Raw genomic sequence first — 23,209 nt, forward strand, 5'->3', positions numbered from 1 at the left:
CATCCTGGCTGTTTAAGCAAAACTCATTACAAATGAGAAATGAAAAAATCATGAAATGAGGTTTCTGTCATGTGTATTGCGTTGTGTCTGTTGTGCTGGAGAAAGTTATGTTTGCTAGTCAGTGTTGCATATGTAGTTTGAGCAGTAAGCATGTAGTCAAAAGGGGCACAATAAAGGCATGAGAGTTAATTGAATGTATAAAGTGGTTTGAAACAAGAAGAAAAAATATGTAAACATTCGATTTGTTGTCTGAGGAAGTGCTGCAGCTTTTTTTATGTTTTTTTTTCTCTCATAACTGAAAAGTGTACTGGGGAAAACTTGATTACCCACAGTAATATCTATTTTTATGTGTACCCCATTTTGAGATTTGTTGTTCTTGCTCCATTACTTACCTGTAAAGCTAAAACTTTGACCTATGCTCTTCATAGCCCTCAGTTAGCTAGAGCTTCACAAACTCTCTTTGCCTTATCTTGTTTCTGCAGTGCATCCCTGGATAGTTTTACAATGGGACACTCACTCTGATGTGATTCAGTAGCAATTTGTTGTGTTTACCCTGTCAGTCATGAAAAGCGGGGCTAGTTTTGTTATGGTGAAGTTGTGTTGCTGTTGGCCAGCTTCCACCTTTTTCTTTTGGTCAAATAAGTGTTTCTGTTTTTTCCCAGGTCAGAGAGAGTGGGAGAGATAGCAACTATCCCACTTACAAAGGTAAGCTCTCATTTTGAACCTTGTGACCTATGTGAAGTGTGACCTGTGCACAAACGTGGTGAAAGGCTTGATGCTCAACCGGCATGTTTGCCTGCACAAATGAATGCAGTTTACTACAGGTGGGTTATCAGAATGGGATCTGGTATATATTTCTTGATTATTATTGGAGAAATATAGAAATAAGAATGGCAGCTGTTTCCCTGCTCTGCTGATGTGCAGCACACTGGTGTGCTGGCATTTACCACAGTCGAAACCCCGCCTGGGGCCATTGTGATGAAGAATCACCATGGCTCATGCATGTCGCCTGGATGTTTTGTTTTGGTTCGGGCGTTGCCTGGCAAGACAGATGTTCTTATCGGCTCCCTGCCACTGAACAAGGCTTGACGTTATTTATTGTGGGATTCGGCTGCTCGTGCACCATCATTTTGTACCACTTCCCAGATAAACGTGCTCGAGGCAGGCGAAGTAGCTCAGCAAACAAATACACTTTAGATATCAAGAGGGTCTCTCTCAGGTGAGGTGCACCAGGAACACACCCACAGAGATGCAGCAATAAATAGCTGCCATTTGCTGTAATGTGACTTGGAGTGCTTTTATATTGTTCATTTTTCCAGCAGGTTGAATATACCCAACAAGGAACACATTTTTTTCACCACTCTCTAATCAGCCATTCTTTGTTCTTCCTGTTCTTATTCAAGGAAGTGCATCATTGTGGATAATTACAGCAGCCTTAAGTGAAAAAGTGAGGGGGATCAGAGAACAATCACACATTTAGCTGTGAAGTTGGAAGGAGCAGAACTGGAGGTTTCATTTTCAATATGAGGGGGCTGGCTGAATTTCATGTCAAAAAGCCATTCTCTCCTGAATCCTCCTCTGCCATTCAGAGGCCAGCAGGCCTCACGGCAAGCTTCCCTCCTACAGAATAATTATTTTATTTACAGTTCCTGTGATCTAAATCAGTTTGCGCTCATTGCTCATTGAGTGCAGTTTTTAGTGGGAAACGTTCTCAGAGAGTGGAGCTGGCACGTGGCAGGTTCCCTGAGTGCACTATTCAAGCTGACACTGTCGGATAAATAATAATGTGTTTTTACATGATCTCACAAGTGATTTTATACACCCCCTTTCTCCCTCTCCAGTAGAGCTCTTTTGTGAAGTACTAGACATGGGGAAGTTCGGTACACTATCGTATTACCCTCAAAGTTATAGTAACTGCATGTACTCAGAGACTCTTTGAACAGATCTATTAGAACTTTGTAGAAATTTGGGCAGTGAGCACAGACATAAGAGAAATCATGGAAAGACATGAAATGTCCACATGACATTCATATATACATCACAGTAACATTATACAGTATTTGCATACAGTACGTGAAGAATGAGGAAAAAAGGCTGAAGTTGATTTCTGTCATTAGCTTTTTGGTACAGACATGTCACAGCTTTACTGGTCCATACACTGAGAAACTGAGGACCCGTTTGGTGTGCAGGATTGGTTACTGTATACCTGGTGCTTCTCATGAATAGCAAAAGGATCTGCAAATCAAACACTTGCAGCTCTGCTTGAAAAAAATCCTGTCCTGCTGTCCTATATTTGCACCACTCAGTGTAACTTCCGCCTTGTCTGAACAGCCCAACATGGCTGGGTCATTTGTAAGCCTTATCACAGGGAGTAAGGATAATGACTTACCCAGTGATTCATGTATTGGGTAAACTGGTCCGTTGAGAGGTCTCACAGCCAGCAGACACAACTTTATTGATAAATTTGTGAAAAGACACATTAAATCAAGGTGTATAGAGATGAGGCATTTCCCAATGTTTTCAGATCTGGTTCAGGACCACCGCATCTTAAGTGTTCAGTGGATTAATCAAGGGTACAGAATACATTTTAGGGCATCCTACCACCTCAGTCCTCATTTAACACCCCTCATCTGATATTCAGTCAGTTCTTCAGGGTTCTGCATTCACCCAAATTTCTGCTTAAATACTGGTGCTAAAATAGCAGTTTGATATATGTATGATAGCTAATAACTGACATGTGAAAAATGAAATGACACCTTGAATTTGACAAAGTTCATCATCCCTAACTAGTCAGTTCTCATTTGACATTTTGGCCTGAACACTCCTACTTTTTCTCTTTCCAATGAAGGGCATTGAATTTTTCTCACAAACATTTAATCTGTTTGATTATGTGACAGTTTTCACACATCTGAAAAATAACTTCTTGCATCATTTTCTGGCCAGTACCTTCCTCCACAATTTCACAGCACATTGTACAGACACAGTTACAGAACACTAATTGTAACTCCACATTTTTTTTTATCTCATCTGCATTATTCAAAATTTAAAACGTGTGGTTGTAAGACATGTATCCTTACCTAACAAGCTATATTTTTGTTGTGTGTGATACGTTTGTATTTTGGCAAGTTTGCTTTATCCCACTTAGGATTATGTTAGTCTAACACAGTGTGTTGAAGTGGTATAGTTTGTTTACTGATGACCACTAATCCATCATCAATTATTAATGTAGCTCTTTTTCTCAATTTGTTTTGCAGTTTTTTAGCTATCCATGTATTAACGTCTTACTGCTACATATTGTGTATAAGTTGTAGGTGAACAACAACACACAGATAAGTATTGTGAAATGAGGAATCATGTAAAAAGTTTATTTTTTTATTCATTTGCTTTTCATATTTCTCATGTCATGTGTTAAACCCTCATTTTTTCCCATCAGTCTTTATATGATAATCTGCAAACAATGCTTTCATTATCAAGTTCTCAGAAAGATATCTATTTTGGTTCAATTCTGGAGCTATCAGTGGCAACTGAGGTCCCTGATGTGCAAATGTACTTCAGGAGGGAAACATACTGCGTTGCTAGATGTCAGTTGCACTGTTGCTGGCAGCTGATTAGCTCCGCTTCCACTAGTCTAAAGCCAAGTATAGTGAGAATCCAGTGGTAACATGTGGCATACATAAGTTTACCCAGCTAGCAGTGAGAGGCATTATGTTTGCTGTGCCTGTGTTCCCCTCAGTATTCCATCCCCGTTTCCACCTGCTTTGCCCCCTGTGTGCTTCCTCCTCAGTGAGAGAATCCTGAAGGCCAGTGTCAGAGGCTAAAGGAAATCCTATGCTTACATGTTCATTTAAACATACAATTAAGTTGCGTTTTGTGAAATTGCAGGTGTCCTGACACGTGTAGTGTTATAGCCTGTTAAGGCACACACCTCAAGGAATCGTAACAGTAACAGAAAGACACAGGATAGGAGTAATTTCAATACTCTCGAGTAGAAGCCAGAGAATTTTTTCCGGCTCAGAATGAGTTAACACTCAGATTAAATGTTTCCCTTTCTGAAAAACAATTTTTTACACCTCTTTCACATCTGAACAGTTCCAGGCTTTGCTATGACAATTCAGCTGTGAAAAATATCTTTTTCTGTATCATTCCCATGGCCTGTGTTCTCAAAATCAGTACAGAGGGGGAAAAGATGTGAACCATACATGAATAATGTATCACTCCAGATATTTCAAGCCCAGGCATGCTTTCCTCTTTTCTTTAATTCCGTTCAGCTTTACCAACCTCTTAATGATGCTCAATATTTGAATTCAAATCATTTATAATCCATGTGTCGGGAGCTTTCCTTTTATATTTCCTTGCATTCTAGTTCCTGTATGTAGGCAAAAGAGAAATTGGTAGCACTGCAGTTGTAGCTGGGTTACAATTTGCTCCGCATATTCTCATGCATCGTTATTCTTTTATTTTGAAGAAATGCTTTCCCCCATCTTGTAAACAATCATGTACATAATCTGTTGTCTCCCTATGCATCATTTATTGGCTTCTGGTCATATTGTTTGTCATCCACAGCATTTGTCATCCAAATTATTACCTTTCATTTTGTCAGTAGCCCACACAAAAAAGTTCTGGAAAGTCAGACAATACATTGCAAAGATCACCAGTTCAGGATAAAATGAATAATTCATATTTAGTTGCAGTCAGATATGGTATTGGATTACACATTGCTTTCTTCTCCAGTCTTTGTAATGAAATCCCTGCCTTTTTCACCATTCAGTCCTCCCAAGTTTGCAAAAATAGTGTTTGATACAGTCACTTTTGAGTACTCAGATAGAAGGCACATTTGAGTGATTATGTGACTCTTGCATATCTGTCTCTGATGCGACATTTGTAATGTTTATACTTCAGCCCCCCATATATTTCCAAGTTTCAGTATGAGCTACAGAGGTGAATGCCTGTTTTTTAAACTGTAGAAAATATGATGCAAAGGTCATGACTAATAACAGATCCCTGAAAATATTTGACTGAATGGTGGAGTGGTGGCACATTCTTGGGACATTAATGAGAGGTCCTGTGGGGGAACCAAAAAAGAGCCTTAGCATCATCTTGGTTTATGCCTGCTTCCAAAAGTGGTTGGAAATGGTATCATGAGATCCTGCCCCCGCACTCCAGCATGGTTTACAGTCTGCATGTAAATGGGCCATTTACCATGTCAGAAGTCCTTGTGAGACTCACTTGAAGATTATTACAGTGTGTGAACAGGACATAATGATAATTAAACTAATAATTAACATTAATGGTGGTTGAATGGATGGATAGATCATTTGTATTGGCCTAAATACTAATCTTTTAATCTGCTCTAATTTCCTGGGCTACCAGCAGGTATCCAGCAATCTTGTGCTGTGTCTGAGGTTGGGTTGCACATAGATGCCAGCTATACAGCTATACATCTCACAGGGCATACTGGGATTCTGCTTGGAGATGTAATATTGCACATGCCACTGCCTAGCGCAGAGGGTCAAGTGTTTGCATATTTCTGGCATGGCCTAAATTTGTTAGGACTGTGTCATAGAACAGGCTGGAGGTGACCCATTGGCCAGGTGCTATCTCGTGAGTAACTCGAATAGACTTGCACATCTCTGACACATGCTGTTATCCACATTACACTCTATTAACAAACTGCTGGGCATGTTCCATTTACAAATGAATTAATCTAATTTAATCTTACAATATATTGATAATGGGACAGCATTATGAATTTGCTCCTACCGATGGAGGTCCCTGTGCCTGTTGTTTGGAGTGATTATGCTTTGTTACATTCCTTTAAGTGCACTGAGCCAGAACGGCTGAGGTAATAGGTTATGATGGCAATATGTTGGTTTGATGTGCTTAGGATAACTTTCAAATCAATTACACAGGAACTTCTCAGATAAAGTGAGTAATGACTTCCTGTGGCTCTAATGAAAACATGCTGCAATTACTGCACCCAGGATTTATCTAATTGGATAATTGTTACATTTGGAGGATACTGAGTATGTATGACAATAGAATTATCCAGGTTTATATTAGTTGATGATTTCCCACATAGTTGTGACTAAATGTAAATAGTCTCAACTTAATAATGTTTGCACTGTGTGACAAATCACCATTTAGCCTTTTTTCTATTTATTACATGAGTGCACCATAGATTGGGCTGGGCTTAGTTAATCGTTAATCAGGTTTGCACAGAAACTGGTCCCTATGCAGGTACATTTACATGTTCAGTTTTAATTGGGAAGAACACTCTTTTCAAAATAATAATTGTACAATTGAAACATGAGATTGGGCTAGCAGAACTTAGGCTAGTGGTACAGATTTGTTGGCACATACTTTGTACAAATATTTTTCATAACTCCCTTGTTTTCCCATCAGTCAAACTCCCTAACATTAACAAATGTTCTGTGTAATCATTTGTAAATAATTGGTCATATTTTGACTGACCTCACTTCATCACATTTTGGGATGTGAAGGACAGGGCACTAACCTTGTCCCTGGCTGTCCTGAGACATAAATCATAAGATTTATGCTGCCCAACAGCACAAGCTCTCCATTATCTTTGAATTTTGAGGTTCATCAACTCAGATGTTTGGTTGTCTCAGGTATGAACCCTAGTTTTAATCCCCACTTCTTCATATTCATCTGATATATCATTGTCTGCCACCTGTCACACAATTGTCAAGGCCAAAGCAGTGAAAGATGGGATGGAGATGACATTTCCTAGGTAATTTATAAAATTTCAACAGTCTGCCTTACTCCAAACACTCCAGGTGAACTCATGGTTATCACAGTACTGATGTGGATAGACATCAGTCCAGCTGAGAGGCCACTAGCATCTCGCTTTCACATTCTACCTTAAGCAACTCTTTCGTCATCCGGGGAAAATGTGTGTATGTTAAAAATCCAGTGATCCAGAAAGCAGTGCTCAAGGAAGAGAGCAGAATAGTCAGCTCAGCCCTTGGCTAGAAACAGCATGAACTTTCACTCCAAATCAAGGTTTTACATACAAAGCAGAATGAGGGATTTTTGATCAGAGCAGTACAATCTCAGTAGCCTCTATGTGACTCCACATTGTGAAGCAAACAAACACTGGCATGACTGGTTTAGGAAGAGAGTGATGTAAGTCCCGTCAGTCCTTTCAGGTGTCCACTAAGAAACCGTCATTAAAGGAGCTTTTAGAGACGTGTACAAACCACATGAAAGTTGCTTTCTGACATGCATCTGTCTTCTCATAGCTGACCATTCACCATTCAGTTCACATACGTGAGAGACTGCTGACTACACTGCTGACTACACTGCTGAGTAGTCAGCAGTGGCTGGAACTGACCAAAAGAGAGAGGGGCTATGCAGAGACATTCCTATCTATTCTGCCACTGCTCTATTATAATTCCAGGTGTTTCAAGACCACTTGTCTAACTACCTGAAAATATATGTTGAGAACCTTAATATGAATAGATGCACATCAGCTCTAATTTATTCATGGAACAATGCTTTACATTTGGTTACTGTTATTATACAACTATGAATTTCAACAAACCTCATGATAGCTAGCAAATTAAGATGGCAAACTCATCACCCATTCATCCACTACATAAACTTATGGATTTTAATGGTGAGTCTTGTGTCCATTTCTTACTCTTCTGGGAGCCTCCTATAAGCCTATAGCAGACTGTATGGTATAGAGATCTGAGCACTTCAGAAGAGGAGATATGCTGGGACACATTTTGGGATGATATTAGCTGTAATCCTAAACATCAGTTAATTTTAAATTCCTGCACAGAACATATGTGACTCAAAAACAACATAAAAGGCACTCCTCTTTGTTTGATCTGCCCACAGGGTGCAATGTGTCCATTAATTCATATGTTTTAGGAGTGTCCAGATGTGTTACATTTCTGGGAACAGGTTTCCTCAACACTGTCAAAATCCCTCTACACAATTCAGACACTCCTACCCAGTTACGATCCAGCAGCCAAGAGACAGACAGCACTACATTGGCAGCCCCCACGTTCAATCTCCTGGCTCGAATGTGTCCTTGCATTCATTGAGATAATTAAAATGGAGCTCTCTGCTCTGGATTCATGGCAACAGGGCTTCAACTGTTGTGACGTGGAGCCCTGCGGCAGTGACATGAATTCAGTGTCAATGATGTCATTGAAGCATAACAACTGTATTTTTACAATCAGGGACAGGGGGATATTATACTTTGTCATATGTTCAGATAAAAACAACTCACCCAATCCGATTTGCTGGAAAGCAAACAGCGCACTGACTTAACCGGTGACACAGACTAAATACAGATTAAGTGTCCTCTTCATAGATATGAAAGTAAACCCATTTTATTATTGCATTTGTTTCACCTACAAAGTTATTGTACCAGTTGATAGTTGTGTTTTTAGCATTATGTCTTCTTTTGAGTACAACTTTGGATGTAAACTACATTGCTCTCATTTTTGTCTTTTTTTTTTACCCAGATTTTGGTCCTTGCTATGTTTGATCTAAAGTAGGTTTGAGAAGCTTTGTATTTCTCACTGTTAAACAGCCCTTCCTATCCAGCTGTAACTCAAGACTTTGATTCTTTCTGTTTTTACCTAATTTCTGTTTCACTTGATTGATTCATTTCTCATTCCCTAACTTGGAATAAATGAATAGTAATGTAAATGATCATTACAGTTCATTGCAGCTGTATAATATATATGCCTGATTCTCATTTGGAACATATTTTCCTAACTCAATCACATCAGTTTCCATATGTTCCACTGCACTTGGGCTACATTACACTGTATGCTAGCTGTATGAAATGTGTGTTAATATTACACAGACAGAAATTCACTGGGAATGAAGACATGTGGCAATGATGAATATTCTGCTTCGCTAAACCAGATCGCAATGGGAGTTCATGTTTACTTGTATTTCAGTGGAGGAAAAATAAATGAAAAAAGTCTGTATTGATTACTTTCATTGTTGAAGTTTTTTTCTTATTTGGAGTTATCTTAAGACATATTTTCTTTTCTCCATCTTTGTTCATATTACTTTAATACATGTTGGTGCTTTTGTACTACAGCTGCCATTTGTTTATTTATTCATTTATTTGAGTTGCTGTTACCCAGAGGATATGCAAGGTGATCATGCCAAGGACCAAATGTGAATATCACTGGAGCAAGAACATAGATACAGAACAACCAATGGTGGGTTGACCATGGAGCTGAAAAAGTGCTTTAATATAAGCATGCAGTAATAAAAGTTTATGCACATATTGCCTGACAATCATCCTTAAAAGCAGCATGCTGACATGCACATTAGAGCATAATAATGATCTGAAAAATGTTTCCAAAGCCAATGTCCAGTGAATCAGCTTCAGAGTGAGGTTAAGCACTTCAGGTTAAGGCTGCCAGAGTCTCAGTGGGAAAAAAAGATAAAGACTGAACAGAAGTATTCTTAGTAACCCTCACAAGAGGATGAGAGTTCTGATGGTTGTTGGTAACTCATTCTGCCATTATTATTATTATTATTATTATTATTATTATTATTAATAATAAATGTCCTAAAAAGAGAAAGGATTAAATTAAGGAAATGACTGAAACAGTAATAAAACTCTTGCTAGGAATGAACAATGATTTTTCGTGTTACTGTGAGAGATACAAAATCAGTTACACATGCTTGTGTAAAATCAGCCACATGATTTCATCCTTATTATTTCCTATTGATTTTCTGTTCATATTCGATATTAGACATTTTGAACTATTAATTGTCCCTAACTAGTAATTAGTAATTGTCCCTTTCTGGCATCCCAGGTAGGTTTAGTAGGAGCGTAATAAGAGTAATAATTAATAGGCATATGTCAAGGACATCATCCAACATTTTCATTTCAGCCTCTTTCCATTCTGTCTCCATGCATTTATATGTTGGAATATGAAGAGAATTATGTATACACTAACATCTTTACAGATGACTTTCATTATTTGCACAGTTAACATGAGCGTTTTGCATTTGAAATGGTCGTGCACTTGTTGGTATTTGAAAATTTAATTAGAATGTTTTGTCCAAATATTAGTATGAGGATTGTCTTCCCTAATTTTGATTGCCATGCTAGCAAACCAAGTACCTATATTGATAGTATAATTATTACAATAGACAACACCATTTCTGTAATGTAATGAAGCTTCCTTTGTCTTGTGCTTCAAGGCATTTTTTTCTGTGTAGGCCTAAGTAGGATATTAATAACCCAGCAGTGAAATGTTGCTCCAATATAGCTACTTTATTTGAAAATAAGGGGGTAGTATCTGTTTATTTCATGCTTGTACTTTCCACACTGAAATAGTTTATTAGTTTTGTTTTATCAATGAAGTCACGATGATTTGACGATGCCTTAACCAAATTTTGAAGTGACAATACCTGATACATATTTGCTTCTCTTCAACCTGTCACATCCACACAAAGATGTTGCAGTTAAGTGCTTGTGTTTGTCTGGCTGACTGTTTGTGTGTCTTTCAAAATCACTTTCGGTGCTTAAACAGGAGCACAAATATTAGCAGGAATAACTATCCTGCTGCAGAGTGATCTCCCCAATCAAATATGGCCAGCCTGTCTGTTTTGCTGTGGGAAATACTGAGGTATAAAGCTGAGAGAGAAAAAAAATAAATTTAGTCATCTAAGTGTGGTTGAGAGAAGCTTCCAGACATATTATCAGATAGTGGGGATGTTAGGAAAGGGGTATTAGGGGAAAAATGAAGCATAAATTTTGATATCCCTTCATGTAATTGTTCATTCTTGTGTTGTTTCCGGAGTAAAGTGTGAACATAGACCTGCCATGAAAATTCTAAGTCAGCTAAGCTAATAAAAATCTTTGAAGCAAGTTTGAACCATGTTTAAGCATTCTAGAATAAAATGATACCTTTGAGCAAACAGGAAAAAGCAGAAAAGTATGGCTATGGACAGGGAGAAAAATCAGTACTAATATTGATGGGAACAGAAGAATTACTCTGCAGCAAAAAAGGAAATGTCAAACGTCTGTGTGATTCAGGCTGGTGAAGCTAACCACATAAATAAAGATGGAAATCTTGCACAGACCCAACCAGAAAGCCAAGCAAGGTGCTTTCATTCAGTGTAGATTTTGAGCCCACTTGATTAATGGCTATAAAATGCAAGGTTAGCATTTCATGTGTCACATTTTCAACCATGAGTTTATACCATAAGAGAAGGACAAGGCATTGACTTCCAAAGTTTTTTTTTTTTTTTTTGCTTTGGGATAGAATAGATTTTCAGACTGTCTATTACAAAATGAAACTGAAAGTGGAAACAGTGTGAAGGTCATTTTTAATAAGGCTGAATAGTGCAGTTAAATGTCAAGAGAAAACTCCCGCTAGATTGTTTGTAAGCAAAATCATTGCATGCTTTGATTCTGCCTGTTTTCCGAGAGGAAAGTGATGTCAGATCACACTGGCAAGTGCTGTTTTCTGAAGCGCTGGATTTCTGAAGGGCGAATCCATACCTCAGCACGGTCCGTCTCTTTAATTACGGGTGTCCTGTCATTTGCAATGTTCCTTCCATACGGAGGCAGCTGCCCCTGCCGAGAAAAATGTAGTCATCTTAAGGCTTTCCACTGTAACACAGCTTGGAACCTGGCCTCTGCAGCAGACAGCCTACAATGACGAAGACATACACTGGCAAACGTGCGGCTTTCCTGCCTCTGAGCTCTCTGTATTCCATGCAGCTCATTTCAGATTATTTGCTTTACTTTGTGTTTGTGCCAATGCAGCTAAAGGCTCCCATTCACCAAAGTGTACATTAGGTGGCAGAGAATCATAATTAAGACAAGCTGCCAATTTTGTGTTCCAGAAAAAAAAGACATGCCATGCATGCATAAGTAATAAAGTTTATTGTAAAGCATTGGCCTGAAATAACCAACTTAGTGCTAAGCCATATACTATGCATAGTCTAATTTAAATGAGGGCTCTCCTGCCATCTGCTTGAAGGTCATTTGCTGTAGTCTGCGCCTTTCCTCGACAAGTTCATTAGTAAACATGTCCAGTAAAGCCCACAAATCCTCAAGTCCCTGACATCTTTTATATGACCGTTTTTTTTTTTGGTGGTAATCAAAGGGCTTTTTCTACTCTTTCAAAGTTGAAAGTGGTTCTAAGCTAACTTTGAAGTCATCCACTCTCATGAGCTGTGCTTTGGTTCTCCTCATACAGAGGCATATTACCGCCACTGCAACCTTGCACTGTGCATCAGCTGTGTGAGTCAGCAAATTACACCAGGAAAAGTCATGATTGTAGGTCATCCACGTGTAGTCCCAGCTCTGCCCTCTGGCTCAGAGCCTTCAGTGGTTGGGGTCACTCTAAAGGATGCACCTCAATTTTGCAGGCCCTTCTTAAAGTCACCAATGTCAAATGTGATGATGGTTTCAAGACCAGCCATTAACCTCACATGAGACTATCAGAATGTGATTAGATGTTTTATCGTTCAGATGATTTTTGTAGGCTTCAGCCTAGTATGAACTCTACATGATTTATTTCAGTAAATAAACAGCCTGCTTTAAAAGTAGAAATTCAGATGACAATTGCTTTAAGGTGACAATTGCTTTAAGGTTAAAAAAAGCTATTTCCTTGTACCAGCAGTGCAGAATTTTCCAAACTTGTGGAATACACAGCCTTAGTATTTTGTCCATATGCTATACAAGTCACTGTTTGCAGTTTTGCGTCAAATCCCTGAAAGCATGCTTCAAAAATGTAAAGAGATTCTTACTGACACACAAAGAACAGAACCTGTATAAGACATTTTTAACTGAGCATATTCCCCCATGCACATCAGACAAACTACTGCAGGGTTTGAGTTCTTATCGGTTCTATATGTTCTTACACCTTAAGGTTTTCCTGCTGCCTTTATCCACCTTGTTGTATCATACTTTCAGCACATTACCTGTGTAATGGGATTCTAGGGTTGCTGGAGAGATTTGTTTGTCCTTGGAGGCCCTTTTTGTTTTGTTTGTGTCTTGCTGTGCTTGTGTTGGTTTCCATGGAAACAATGTCAGTTTTAGTTGGGGAATAACATAGGATGTACCTCAGTGATTAAAATGAGTAGTAACATGTTTGAAATATGCTAACGTGCATAGAAAGGATCATGCTGGGGACTTTCAGTTGTCCAGATTGCCAGCTGTTCTATCAGATTCCTCCATTTCAGAATTGTGATTGTTTGGCAGCATTTAGACACTTGAGAAGTTAACTTTCCCTTGTCAAACTTTGAGCAGTTTGAAATACATTTTGTGTAGTGCTATCCAATTCAAATGATGCCAAAATAGCTCCTGAGTTATAAAAAGTATTATTTGAAAATTGCTTGCTCTCTATTATGCATGGGGGGGGGGGTGTCCTGCAAAGCTCTTCTTTATGGGAAAATAAACATTTTCACATGGATATAGTGGTTAATGCACTCAGTTATTGTAGCGCCTGCTGTGGTACCATAATTCCACAGATGGGAGATCAGTGGTGTATAGCAACTGTGTTCTGCAGATTTCGTGTAATTGCTGATATTACCTAGTTACTGGTAAGTGGTGCACCAAATAGTGAAATTCTGAAATAATTTCAGTGAAAGTGACCATGAAGGATAGCCATTAGGCTGATGCACTGTGATAGGCTGTAAGCTCCAGTCACTTGTCGTCTGTGTGGCATGCAGTTAAAGATGAATTTATAATGTTCACAGTCTCTTTCCAATTCACAGAATTTTGGCTGTGCACTTGTGCTCTGTATTTAGCTTGGTTAGATATACCCAGTATTTAAATGTTAATTACCAAAAGGTAGTCAGTATAGCAGAGCTGGAAAACTAGAAAGTCTTCACATGAGAGTTGCACTGTGGAGACCTGTGCCAACAGTCACAAGTAGAAATGTTTTTATTGCATGCTTCACAGCAACTATAGTTAAGAACATCTCACTTTCCTTTTTCAAAGCAAAATGACATGGCATGGAATAGGGCCATAGGAATAGAGGAATAGGAATAGAGTGTTGAGTGTGGAGTAGCGTCTGTAGCTAGTGTAGTTCTCTCTACTTTTTTATGTCCGTGTACCGCAAGCATAAAACAAGGCTTTCATAACTTGTGCACCACACTTGACTTTGATAATTGGCCCAAAGCACATTGCAGTATACAATGTGGTGGTCTCTGAACATATCTAAAACATGTCAATAACAAAAAGATCACTTGGTAATTATTGAAAGTTAAGGGCAAGCTACCAATATGGTTGTTTTGAATCCGGACCATATTTGCCCATCAATCAATCAATTTGAACCACTCAATCTTGTGATTTTGATAATCAATATACTCACAAAAACAAATGAAATATGTATGTCATACATTTTCTCAAAACAAAAGACCAATTTGATCAGAAAACAGTTTCTGGTTCTGAATAAACTGCATTAGAAAATAGATTTCAGATTCTACCATTGGCGTTCAAAACAGTTCAGAAACAGTTTGTAAAAAACTGAGCTTTTTATGGCATTGTAGAGCTCACAGCCATATGCCAGCCTAACCTGCACATAGCAGGGAAGAGCAGGGAACCCGTGGCCTTGGTGCATGAGTTCATTCCTGCCACGTGGCTCAACAGGTCACGCTTCACTCCAGCTTACATGCCAGTGAAAAGGCTATCCTGGCAGTCAAGGAAATGCACGCTTTGTCTTTATGCAGAGATCAGTGTTGCTGTCACTCTGTCACAAGCTGCATCTTACTTTTTCGCAATACAATCCTCATGAGATCTGGGCATAGAATAATGAGGAGTGAATTAACCACCAAACTGTCTGTCTGTGTGGTTCTCACTTTTTCATTGTACAATTCTCTCTGACTTAAATGTGTCTATTAATATCCACTACCCTGGCAGTGTTTCAGATCAAAACACACCAATAAAAAAAGGTAGAAGACAGGTTGTGTGTTTACTTTGTTGTCACATTAGAATTTAAAAACAGGAGGTCTCAAGTATGTTATCATGATCATGCAGCAATCTCATCTAAGGGGATATTTGTCATAAATGAAGAACAATATAACTAGTCACAAGTTTGTAATTGATCCCTTTGGGACCAAAAGTATTTTGCTTACTGCCACAGACTTTTGAAAGAGAAATGCACTTAAAACATGGTGGCCATAGAGAACCCAACAGGAGTAGTTCATAAAAGTATGTTGATTTGTGTGTCTTTACATTTGTAGAGAAGCTAGCCACCACTTCTCTAATACATGAGCCAAAAACAAAAGGTTAAAAACCAAGTTTATTTTGAAATCCAAACAAAGAAACCATCCTGTACAAGTCCAAAGCAGGGACAAAGTGAGCCTTTTCCTGCTCCCCAGCCACACCTGTATTTAATCACCTTTCAATTAGTCAGGTGTGACTTGTTACCTAATTGGCTGGCTCCCCAAGCAAATTGCCAACATGTGCACATAATTACAAATGATTGACACACAATTGGCAATTTACAATTAGCATTTAGTCCAAGGAAGAGGTGGTGAAGGTTCTCTTTCACAACAGTGTTCACTCAGGTGTTCCTTGGGACTTTGGAGGAGAAAGGTACCATTTGAAAGTACTTGAATCTTACAGCACTGACATTTTAGTCTCAAATTGCATATTTATGAGTCATATGTTTGTGTTTAATTAATTAATTGGTTTTCTGTTTTATGACTAAGTTCCCCTCTGTATAAATGCTGATTTTATGAATAATACTGGTTATAAAATATTACAGCATAGCTATGTGTATAGCTGTGTTGACAGTTAATTCCTGTTTGTAGTGAGTTTCCCTCTGAAAGCATTAAAGAAAAAACATATGTTGATTGGACCAAAAAAAAAAAAAAAGACAATCAGGCTTTCTTAATTTAGTCTCATTGGCTGCTCAGTTCTCTCCATAGAAAGAAATTAATTGTATCTAAATCCAGTCTCATGGAATTATGGCATACCTCATCTGCAGTAATTCGTCTTCATTGGGATTAAAGGGGAACAATGTACACTGAAATTTCACAGTCTGACAATGCCACAGCAAAGAATGAGTTTAATTTAAGGGTTGTATTCCATGGGGGTTGACTGTGAAAACAGACATTCCATACCGATTATATAGTATAGCACCAGACCACACCGAGCTAATGATATTTTCATCATCACAGGTTGTGGTTGTAGATATACCTTACCTAGATAAATAAGTCTACTTAAATGTAATGTACCATTGGTATCTACATCTATTCTTACTCCCCATTAATTAGGAACAAAACCACTTGGCATAACAGAAAAAATGTATGAATTGGATCAATTTTCACTCATATATTATACTTTAATCTTAATTGCATTGCACTGAGCAAAGTCATATTATTCATAAATAATGAATCACATTCCTGGACACCCTGAAGTAATCTTTCATGTAATATTCATGACAAAACAAACCTAAATCAACATACAGCTTTTGCAAGTTCACTGGAAGATTCTGGAGCTTCATAGACGCTTACAAAGGTTCCCTGTTCCCCTAGGGAATGAAATTAGTGCATGCATCGTCTTGGTTAAGGTCAGAGAGCTCTTTCATAACTGCAAGGCCATGACAAGTAGGGAGATAGCAATATAAGAATTTTTTAAAAAGCTGAATCTACCATTTTACACTGGAGTGTCCACTATTATTTAGAATCACCAGCATTGGTTGTGGCAACTAGGTGAGGATGCGGTCACAAGTTTATCTTGCCACCACAGATTGTGACACAGGTGATCCAAAAGGTGACCATAAACACAAAAGCAACAGTTGGAAATCTCCAAACCAACTTGTCTTCAAGATATAGTGTCAATAAGTACCATTCGATTTGCATACATGAATCAGCGTTCATTGATGGTACGCAAGGAAGGATCCTCTTCTGAAGGCAAACCACAAAAATGGCAACTCCAGTTTCCCAAACTACAAATCTGAATGGCAAATGCAAGCAGTCACATGAAAAATATGTATACAGTGTGTATATATGTTGTTTCGGTGTGGTTCTGATTTGATTTCTATTTCTATCATTTAGTGTGCCTATGTAATGTAGATATGTCCTTAGTTGTTAGTTACCAGGGTTGGGGAGTAATGGAATACATGTAACGGCGTTACATATTTAAAATACAAAATATAGTATATGAGTAACTGTATTCCGTTACAGTTACCATTTAAATTGATGGTAATCAAATTACAGTTACATTTTAAAAATATTTAGATTACTGAAGGGATTACATTGGATTTTTTTGCATTTAATTTCATTTATTTATTTCATGTTTATTCAGTTGGAAAATCTATGCAATGATAGGCAACTCCCGGGTGTATCTCCCATATGCCCCTCATGAAAAAAAAGAAGAAGAAAAAAGCACACAGCCTGCCTGACTCACAAAACAGTAGAATGGAGAGTGAGACAGAAAGCAACCAGCGCAACGCGTTTATGTCATGGAAATACTGGGATCATTTTACTTTGAAATTTGGCAAAGGTCGCAACATAACAGTACAATGCAAGTTGTGTTTGCCAGCAACCATACTAGTATCCGCTTCAAAAGAGTCGACCTCTAGCCTGAGGAAGCATCTTGAAGCAAGTTCTCCTTTTCATTATTTAAGCTAATATTGATCACTAGCTAGCTATCTTACATAGTTTGGCTGCACTGGATTAGCTATTCAGCTAGCTATAGGCTAGTAGGTATAGTATTAAAGCTAACTAGCTAAGGAGTAGATACAGTGACAAAACAAGTGAAATTTCACATGTTCAAAACTGTGTTTACTCCAGCAATTTTGCACTATTGCATTAAATTGTTAAGCTACTCCTATCTCACTCACAGTGTATTTAGGATGGCTTGTGCCTTTTCTAACTCTGTTGTTGCTGTTTTCGTGTAATGTGCGGTTTTTGAATTAACATTTACAATTCTGAAGAAACTGCGCTGAAATGCTAAGTGAACATTCTAAAAATAACCGTTCAGAACCTTAGTCGGATGAACATTCTTTAAAAAACCGTTAAGAACGTTCTTCGGATTCACATTCACAGTTTTACTTACATACTTTTAAAAATTTTAAAAGTTACGCACCTTGTGATCTAACAGAATATGTTACAAATTACATTTTAGGGCAAGTATTCTGTAATCTGTAGTGGAATAAATATTAAAAGTAACCGTCCCAACCCTGTTAGTTACCACACTACACTATACTGAATTCCAAAATAATTAGAGGACTACTTTGTATATGGCTCCCATTCAGTTTGGTCGCTACTTACCTAAAGGGAATATTTTCAGAAAAAAGAAAGATAAAGTTATCAACACTACTATGTGTTAATGTAGTACCCACTCGTTACTCATTGGGCACCATGTACCTTTTCATCACATGGTTATTGCTCTCTCGCTCTCAAGTTTTGGAGAGTAAAAATATCAAAAGTGATCTATGCTTCAGAACACAAAGTAAAAAAAATACTGGGTGAATAATCTCATGAAGAAAGTAGACTGGCAGTATACTCATATTTTCTTAATCAAAAGGTTATCTCAGTCTGATGAGGAAAGTGGTGTATTCTATACAGCCCTTGAGGGGATCAGTCAGAAAGAAAGAGTGAAGAATTCCTCTATCACATAAAACTGAACTGACTTTTTTTCTGGTAGCTGTGCGACAGGCTTAAAAAGGTCTGTAACTCCTTGACTTCTTAAGAAACTGCTACGTTGGGGTGTGTGAGATTGATAAGGTTTGAGCTCTCCATTTTACTTTCGATGCGATTAATCGCAGAGGGCCTGCATTATCCATTGTAGCAACCTTGGGCCTTTGCCCTCAGGGAGATCAAAGACATTAAATGCAAAGGCCCATTCTACAGGCCCACGATTGATACTTTGAACATGGCACAGTAATTGGAATAGAAGAGGCCATTCAGGTCCTCATACTCCCTGTTTTTTATCTTCTTTCTATCATTTTACACCTGAGATAGATGCTTGACTGGAAAGAGTTATGGATATCAGGCTTAGTTCTGGGGAAGCATAACTGGCATGTTCATCAGTTTGACATATGCCAGAATGGTATGATAATGATAAAAGGCATCAATCTCAAGCATGTGCGAGACCGTGGGCATAAAAGGAGATATCTAGGAGATGCTGACCATACAGTAACGCAGTCTTTAAGGTGGAAGCAGCCCAGAAGCCGCTCAACAGCAGTAACACCAGTGATCCACAACAGAATCAACAGAAATCAACAGAATTTGATGGGACCAGCTGTAATGTAGTATTAGCATTCATTTGTAATTTTTGTATGGTTATATATTTAAAGATATTATTTTTAAGGGTATAATCATTTAATACATCAGAAACGTCAGATCTTTTGCTGGTCTATTTTCCCTCTTGTGAAGGGTTATGGTTGAGTTTGTAATCAGATCTATGCCAGTGGTTTACATGGCACAACAGTGCACATTAAACTGACATTTTCAAACTGATGTGTCTTGGATATAATTTCAGTCTCATCTCAAGGGTAGCATTCAGATGCTTCTGAATGTTAATTTCTGGAAACATCCCAAGTGTGTGCTTGTGTGAATGTCTGGGTATTAAAATAAAAAGCAATTTGCCAGTAACTTAAGAACACTGTTAAAAGGAAAGCATATATATGTAAATTGTGATTTTTTTTTGTGAAGTTATTCTGCTTATTATTTATGCAAACAAGCTCAGGTTCTAACATTTGAATACTATTAAAATTACTGAAATGTATGTGTTTATTCGAAAATGATTTTAGACAATTTTATGTGCATTCTATATAATGGTCTGAGGGTCTGAAAGCCTATATCGTTTACAGAAAATTCTCCATTCAAAGCATTTCCTTTGAGATGAAAAGCAATCACAACTTTTGTGAGGTCCCACACTGGCTTTTGAATTTTACAGATTCACTTTCATATGTGATAACATCATGCTGCCTCATATAATGTTTCTTTTCTCTGAACTCATTTGTTAAAATTTGCTCATTGTAGATTTTTGAATTTTGAAACCTCTAAAATGGGCATTAAAATTGCAATCCACTGAGGCCTCTCTGTAATGCTTTTACTGTTTTGACCAATAAAATCCATTTCCCAGATTGAGATGTGGTCCAAACTCAGTCCCTATCCTGAAAAAGCATCAGGGTTTTTATGGGTCTGTTTTAACTTCAAGTATTACTTGAGTTCTGTTTCATTTTTGTTTTTCTTAAATGTGTGTTTGGGTTCCTGTAGATTTTTCAGTATGGTCAGAATGAAGGCAAGATATTAAAATAGTAATCTGTACAGGACTTTGCCTTTGGGGTGAGCATTGAGACACTGCCATGAGCCAGAAAATTTGTGATCTAATTTAGGAGCAGTGAGGCGTTCATTCTTCTCTCTGTAGGCTTTTGGCACTCCACTACATTCCCTTTGTACTTGAGGAGTCAGCTTTTGCCACTTTTCACGAATACTCTGCCTGTGTCATTGGAGTCACACATCATGTGCTGGGAAGGGACTGGTTTGTTTTCTCACTGTTTTTGCTTGACTTACAAACACACTAACGTTTTTAGTGCAGCTCAGTTCACAGTTCATTCAATTTATTTCATCCTTGTGATGTCCTGTCATTAATTGCTGCTCGTACACTTTGTACACTTTCTCAGAAAAATAGCACCACTGAAGTGTTATCCTCTGAAAATGTTAGCAAGCTAATCTTTATTAACATAGTAACATAGTAAAAAGATATTGGTAGGTGGTGGGGCTGCGTGTGTGTACTGTACTATGTTGTAATTACCTGACAGCATCTCCAATCCTACTAGTTTTCTATGGTAATTGAAACAGTCCCATCATGCCTTCAAATTTGTTTATTTCTAGTTAGTGTTCTACGGGTCATTATTTCTTACAGTTGATGTCATTTTAAGTTGTTACTGATGTCATTGTAAATAAGAATTTGCATGGTCAAATAAGAGTTTAAAGAATAGATAAAATAAAAAATATTGCTGATACTGAAATTCGCTGTTCACTTGTATTGTAGAGAATTCTGTTGCTTGCATTAGCTTTACCAAATGGAATTTAAAGATAGCAAAGTAATGTGATTGCTCTGTATTCTATTAATAGAAGACAAACTAAACCATTTGCAGTGACTATACCGAGCCCAGTATATTTTGTATTCTGTATCATTAAACATCCAAAAAAGATAAAACCTTTTTGTCATTAAGCAGGAACTTCTATAAAATTCTGATCTTTTTTCAACACAGTATTAATTTTAGATAGCTATTGTTCACTTCTCATCTACCTAGTTACCCTAGCACTGTTGTGTTAACATTGACAACTTCTCAGTTGCAATATTATGCTGGATTCATTTTTAAGTCACATGATAGTGACACTCTAATAAATTAATAATATGACATGTAATGACATAAGTCCTAAAGATGCACATGCTAATGGATTACCTTAAAACAATTCATATCAGAGGTATTTTGAAAGCAAACTAAACCACTGTTAGAAAGTTTTTTTTCTTCATTTTTCTTCACTGTAATTGTAGTCAACAGTCAGACAGCTTGCTTTTTTTGAGCATACCACAAGATTTAAAGAAATGAGGACTGTAGCACAGTGGACAAGTATACAGTATAGATAGAGTTCACTGCATTATTTGCCACCACTGTCTGCAAGCAGCCACATTGTGTAAAGCTAAGAGAGAACCTTGGCCTCTGTGGGCAGTATCCCTCAGTGTGGGTTACTTCTCGTTCCCAGGACACCTGCTTCCAGCTGCAACCAATGTTTATAAATTATCCAGGACATTTTAATGAGACCCAGAACTGGCTTCAATACATTTTGCTTTACACCCACACAAAGTCATTTTTTTTCTCCTGCTTAAGTGTCCTGCTGTTTTTCCCCAGATCCTTTTTATAATAACTGTCACTGTTTCATGGCTTCTCAAAGATATGCCCTTCACAACTAATATATAATATATGAATAAGCAACAAAAGCTCATAAAATTCAACAGAACTCAATAGAACAGTGTTCAGATAATAAAGGCCTTGTTGGTTTTGACCTGTGGCATTTTTTGTAACAATTACAATTATTTTTGCAGTTCTCTAATTATTTGTAACAGCTACTTATCTGCAAATTAGCAGTTGTTTATACAGATGGACACACTGCACATTAGCGTGGACAACAGAGGCAGAATTATAATCAGAAAATGTTCACGTGTTTAGTGCATAAGCTATGTCTGATTTCTCAAATGGATTGTTCAGGCTTAAAAACATGCATGCAAGAGCATGTGACTTAATAAAATATAGCTTTGTTTTTGGCTGCATGCAGAAAAGTAAGTGGATAAAAGGTCAATATTCAGCGGGCTTTGTGTTATTTGCAAATGTCTTGACAAATTTTTCTGTAATGTTCTGATGGGTTTAAGTGTCTTTTTAAAGTTTTTAATTAATAGTTGACATTTTGGAAGCCAGTACAAAATGCACCATACATAATTCAAAGTTACAGTCAGACACTGCACCTACATTTAGGTGCCTGCAGTGCTGTATGTGACATACCCAAGTGCAGTGTTGCAATGCTGATCTGACCAAAACTGCTTAAAGATCTGATAGACTAGAGACACTCACACTGTAATAACTCCTAGTGATGGGGAGGAAAGATTCTGGTTTTTTTAATAATTGTTTGATGAGAGAAGAACCCCCTGATGTTTGTAGATGAAGCCTCAGGAATGCGTGTCCAACCTCTCTAGGAGTGGGAGTGCTTTTAAAGATCACCCTTGTTCTTCATCGCCAAAACACAATTTTTGTTTTACTCCAAAATGCCATAACGATCTGATCCCCGAAAGTCAAGAGTGGCCTTTAAAGCTTCACCTCTGGGGGGCTGTGTGCTCGAGGAGGAGCTGGCTCTTCCAGGCATCCTTCTGACTACCCAAGGGCACGCTGGAAAAAAGAGAAGCATGTCTAAACAGTTAGATGTTTTAAAGCTCCAGATTGCAGTGTTCCTGTCATTTTGCTGCAGTGCTGAGGATGTACTTCACAGTGCAAAAGAACATCCTCGGGCTCCTACATAATGAAAACAAAACCAGGAGAACAAGATACTGTGCCAGTACCCACTCCTTTGTGCATATAGCTCTGTAGCATTTGGCTGTGAGGCTATTCATTTTGTACCAGGGGTCACAGTTGAATTCTTTCTTATCAGATTTAATTGTCAGAAGACGTTTGAATCAAATTTTATGTTTCCATTAGAGCATTTATGGACTTATGGGGAAAGT

The 23,209-nt window shown here is 37.9% G+C and overlaps 1 protein-coding gene across 3 annotated transcripts in view; it reads left to right on the forward strand.

Annotated features, from left to right (window-relative positions):
• Positions 1–23,209, forward strand: part of si:ch211-51h4.2 — a 122,871-nt gene that overhangs the window by 91,654 nt on the left and 8,008 nt on the right. For all 3 annotated transcript variants that reach the window (XM_036554964.1, XM_036554955.1, XM_036554972.1), the window contains one exon: positions 663–705. In XM_036554964.1, the coding sequence (XP_036410857.1) occupies positions 663–705 (43 nt within the window). The remainder of the gene's footprint in view (positions 1–662; positions 706–23,209) is intronic.

This window comes from Megalops cyprinoides, chromosome 2, assembly GCF_013368585.1.
Source record: "Megalops cyprinoides isolate fMegCyp1 chromosome 2, fMegCyp1.pri, whole genome shotgun sequence".
Taxonomy (NCBI): Eukaryota; Metazoa; Chordata; class Actinopteri; order Elopiformes; family Megalopidae; genus Megalops; species Megalops cyprinoides.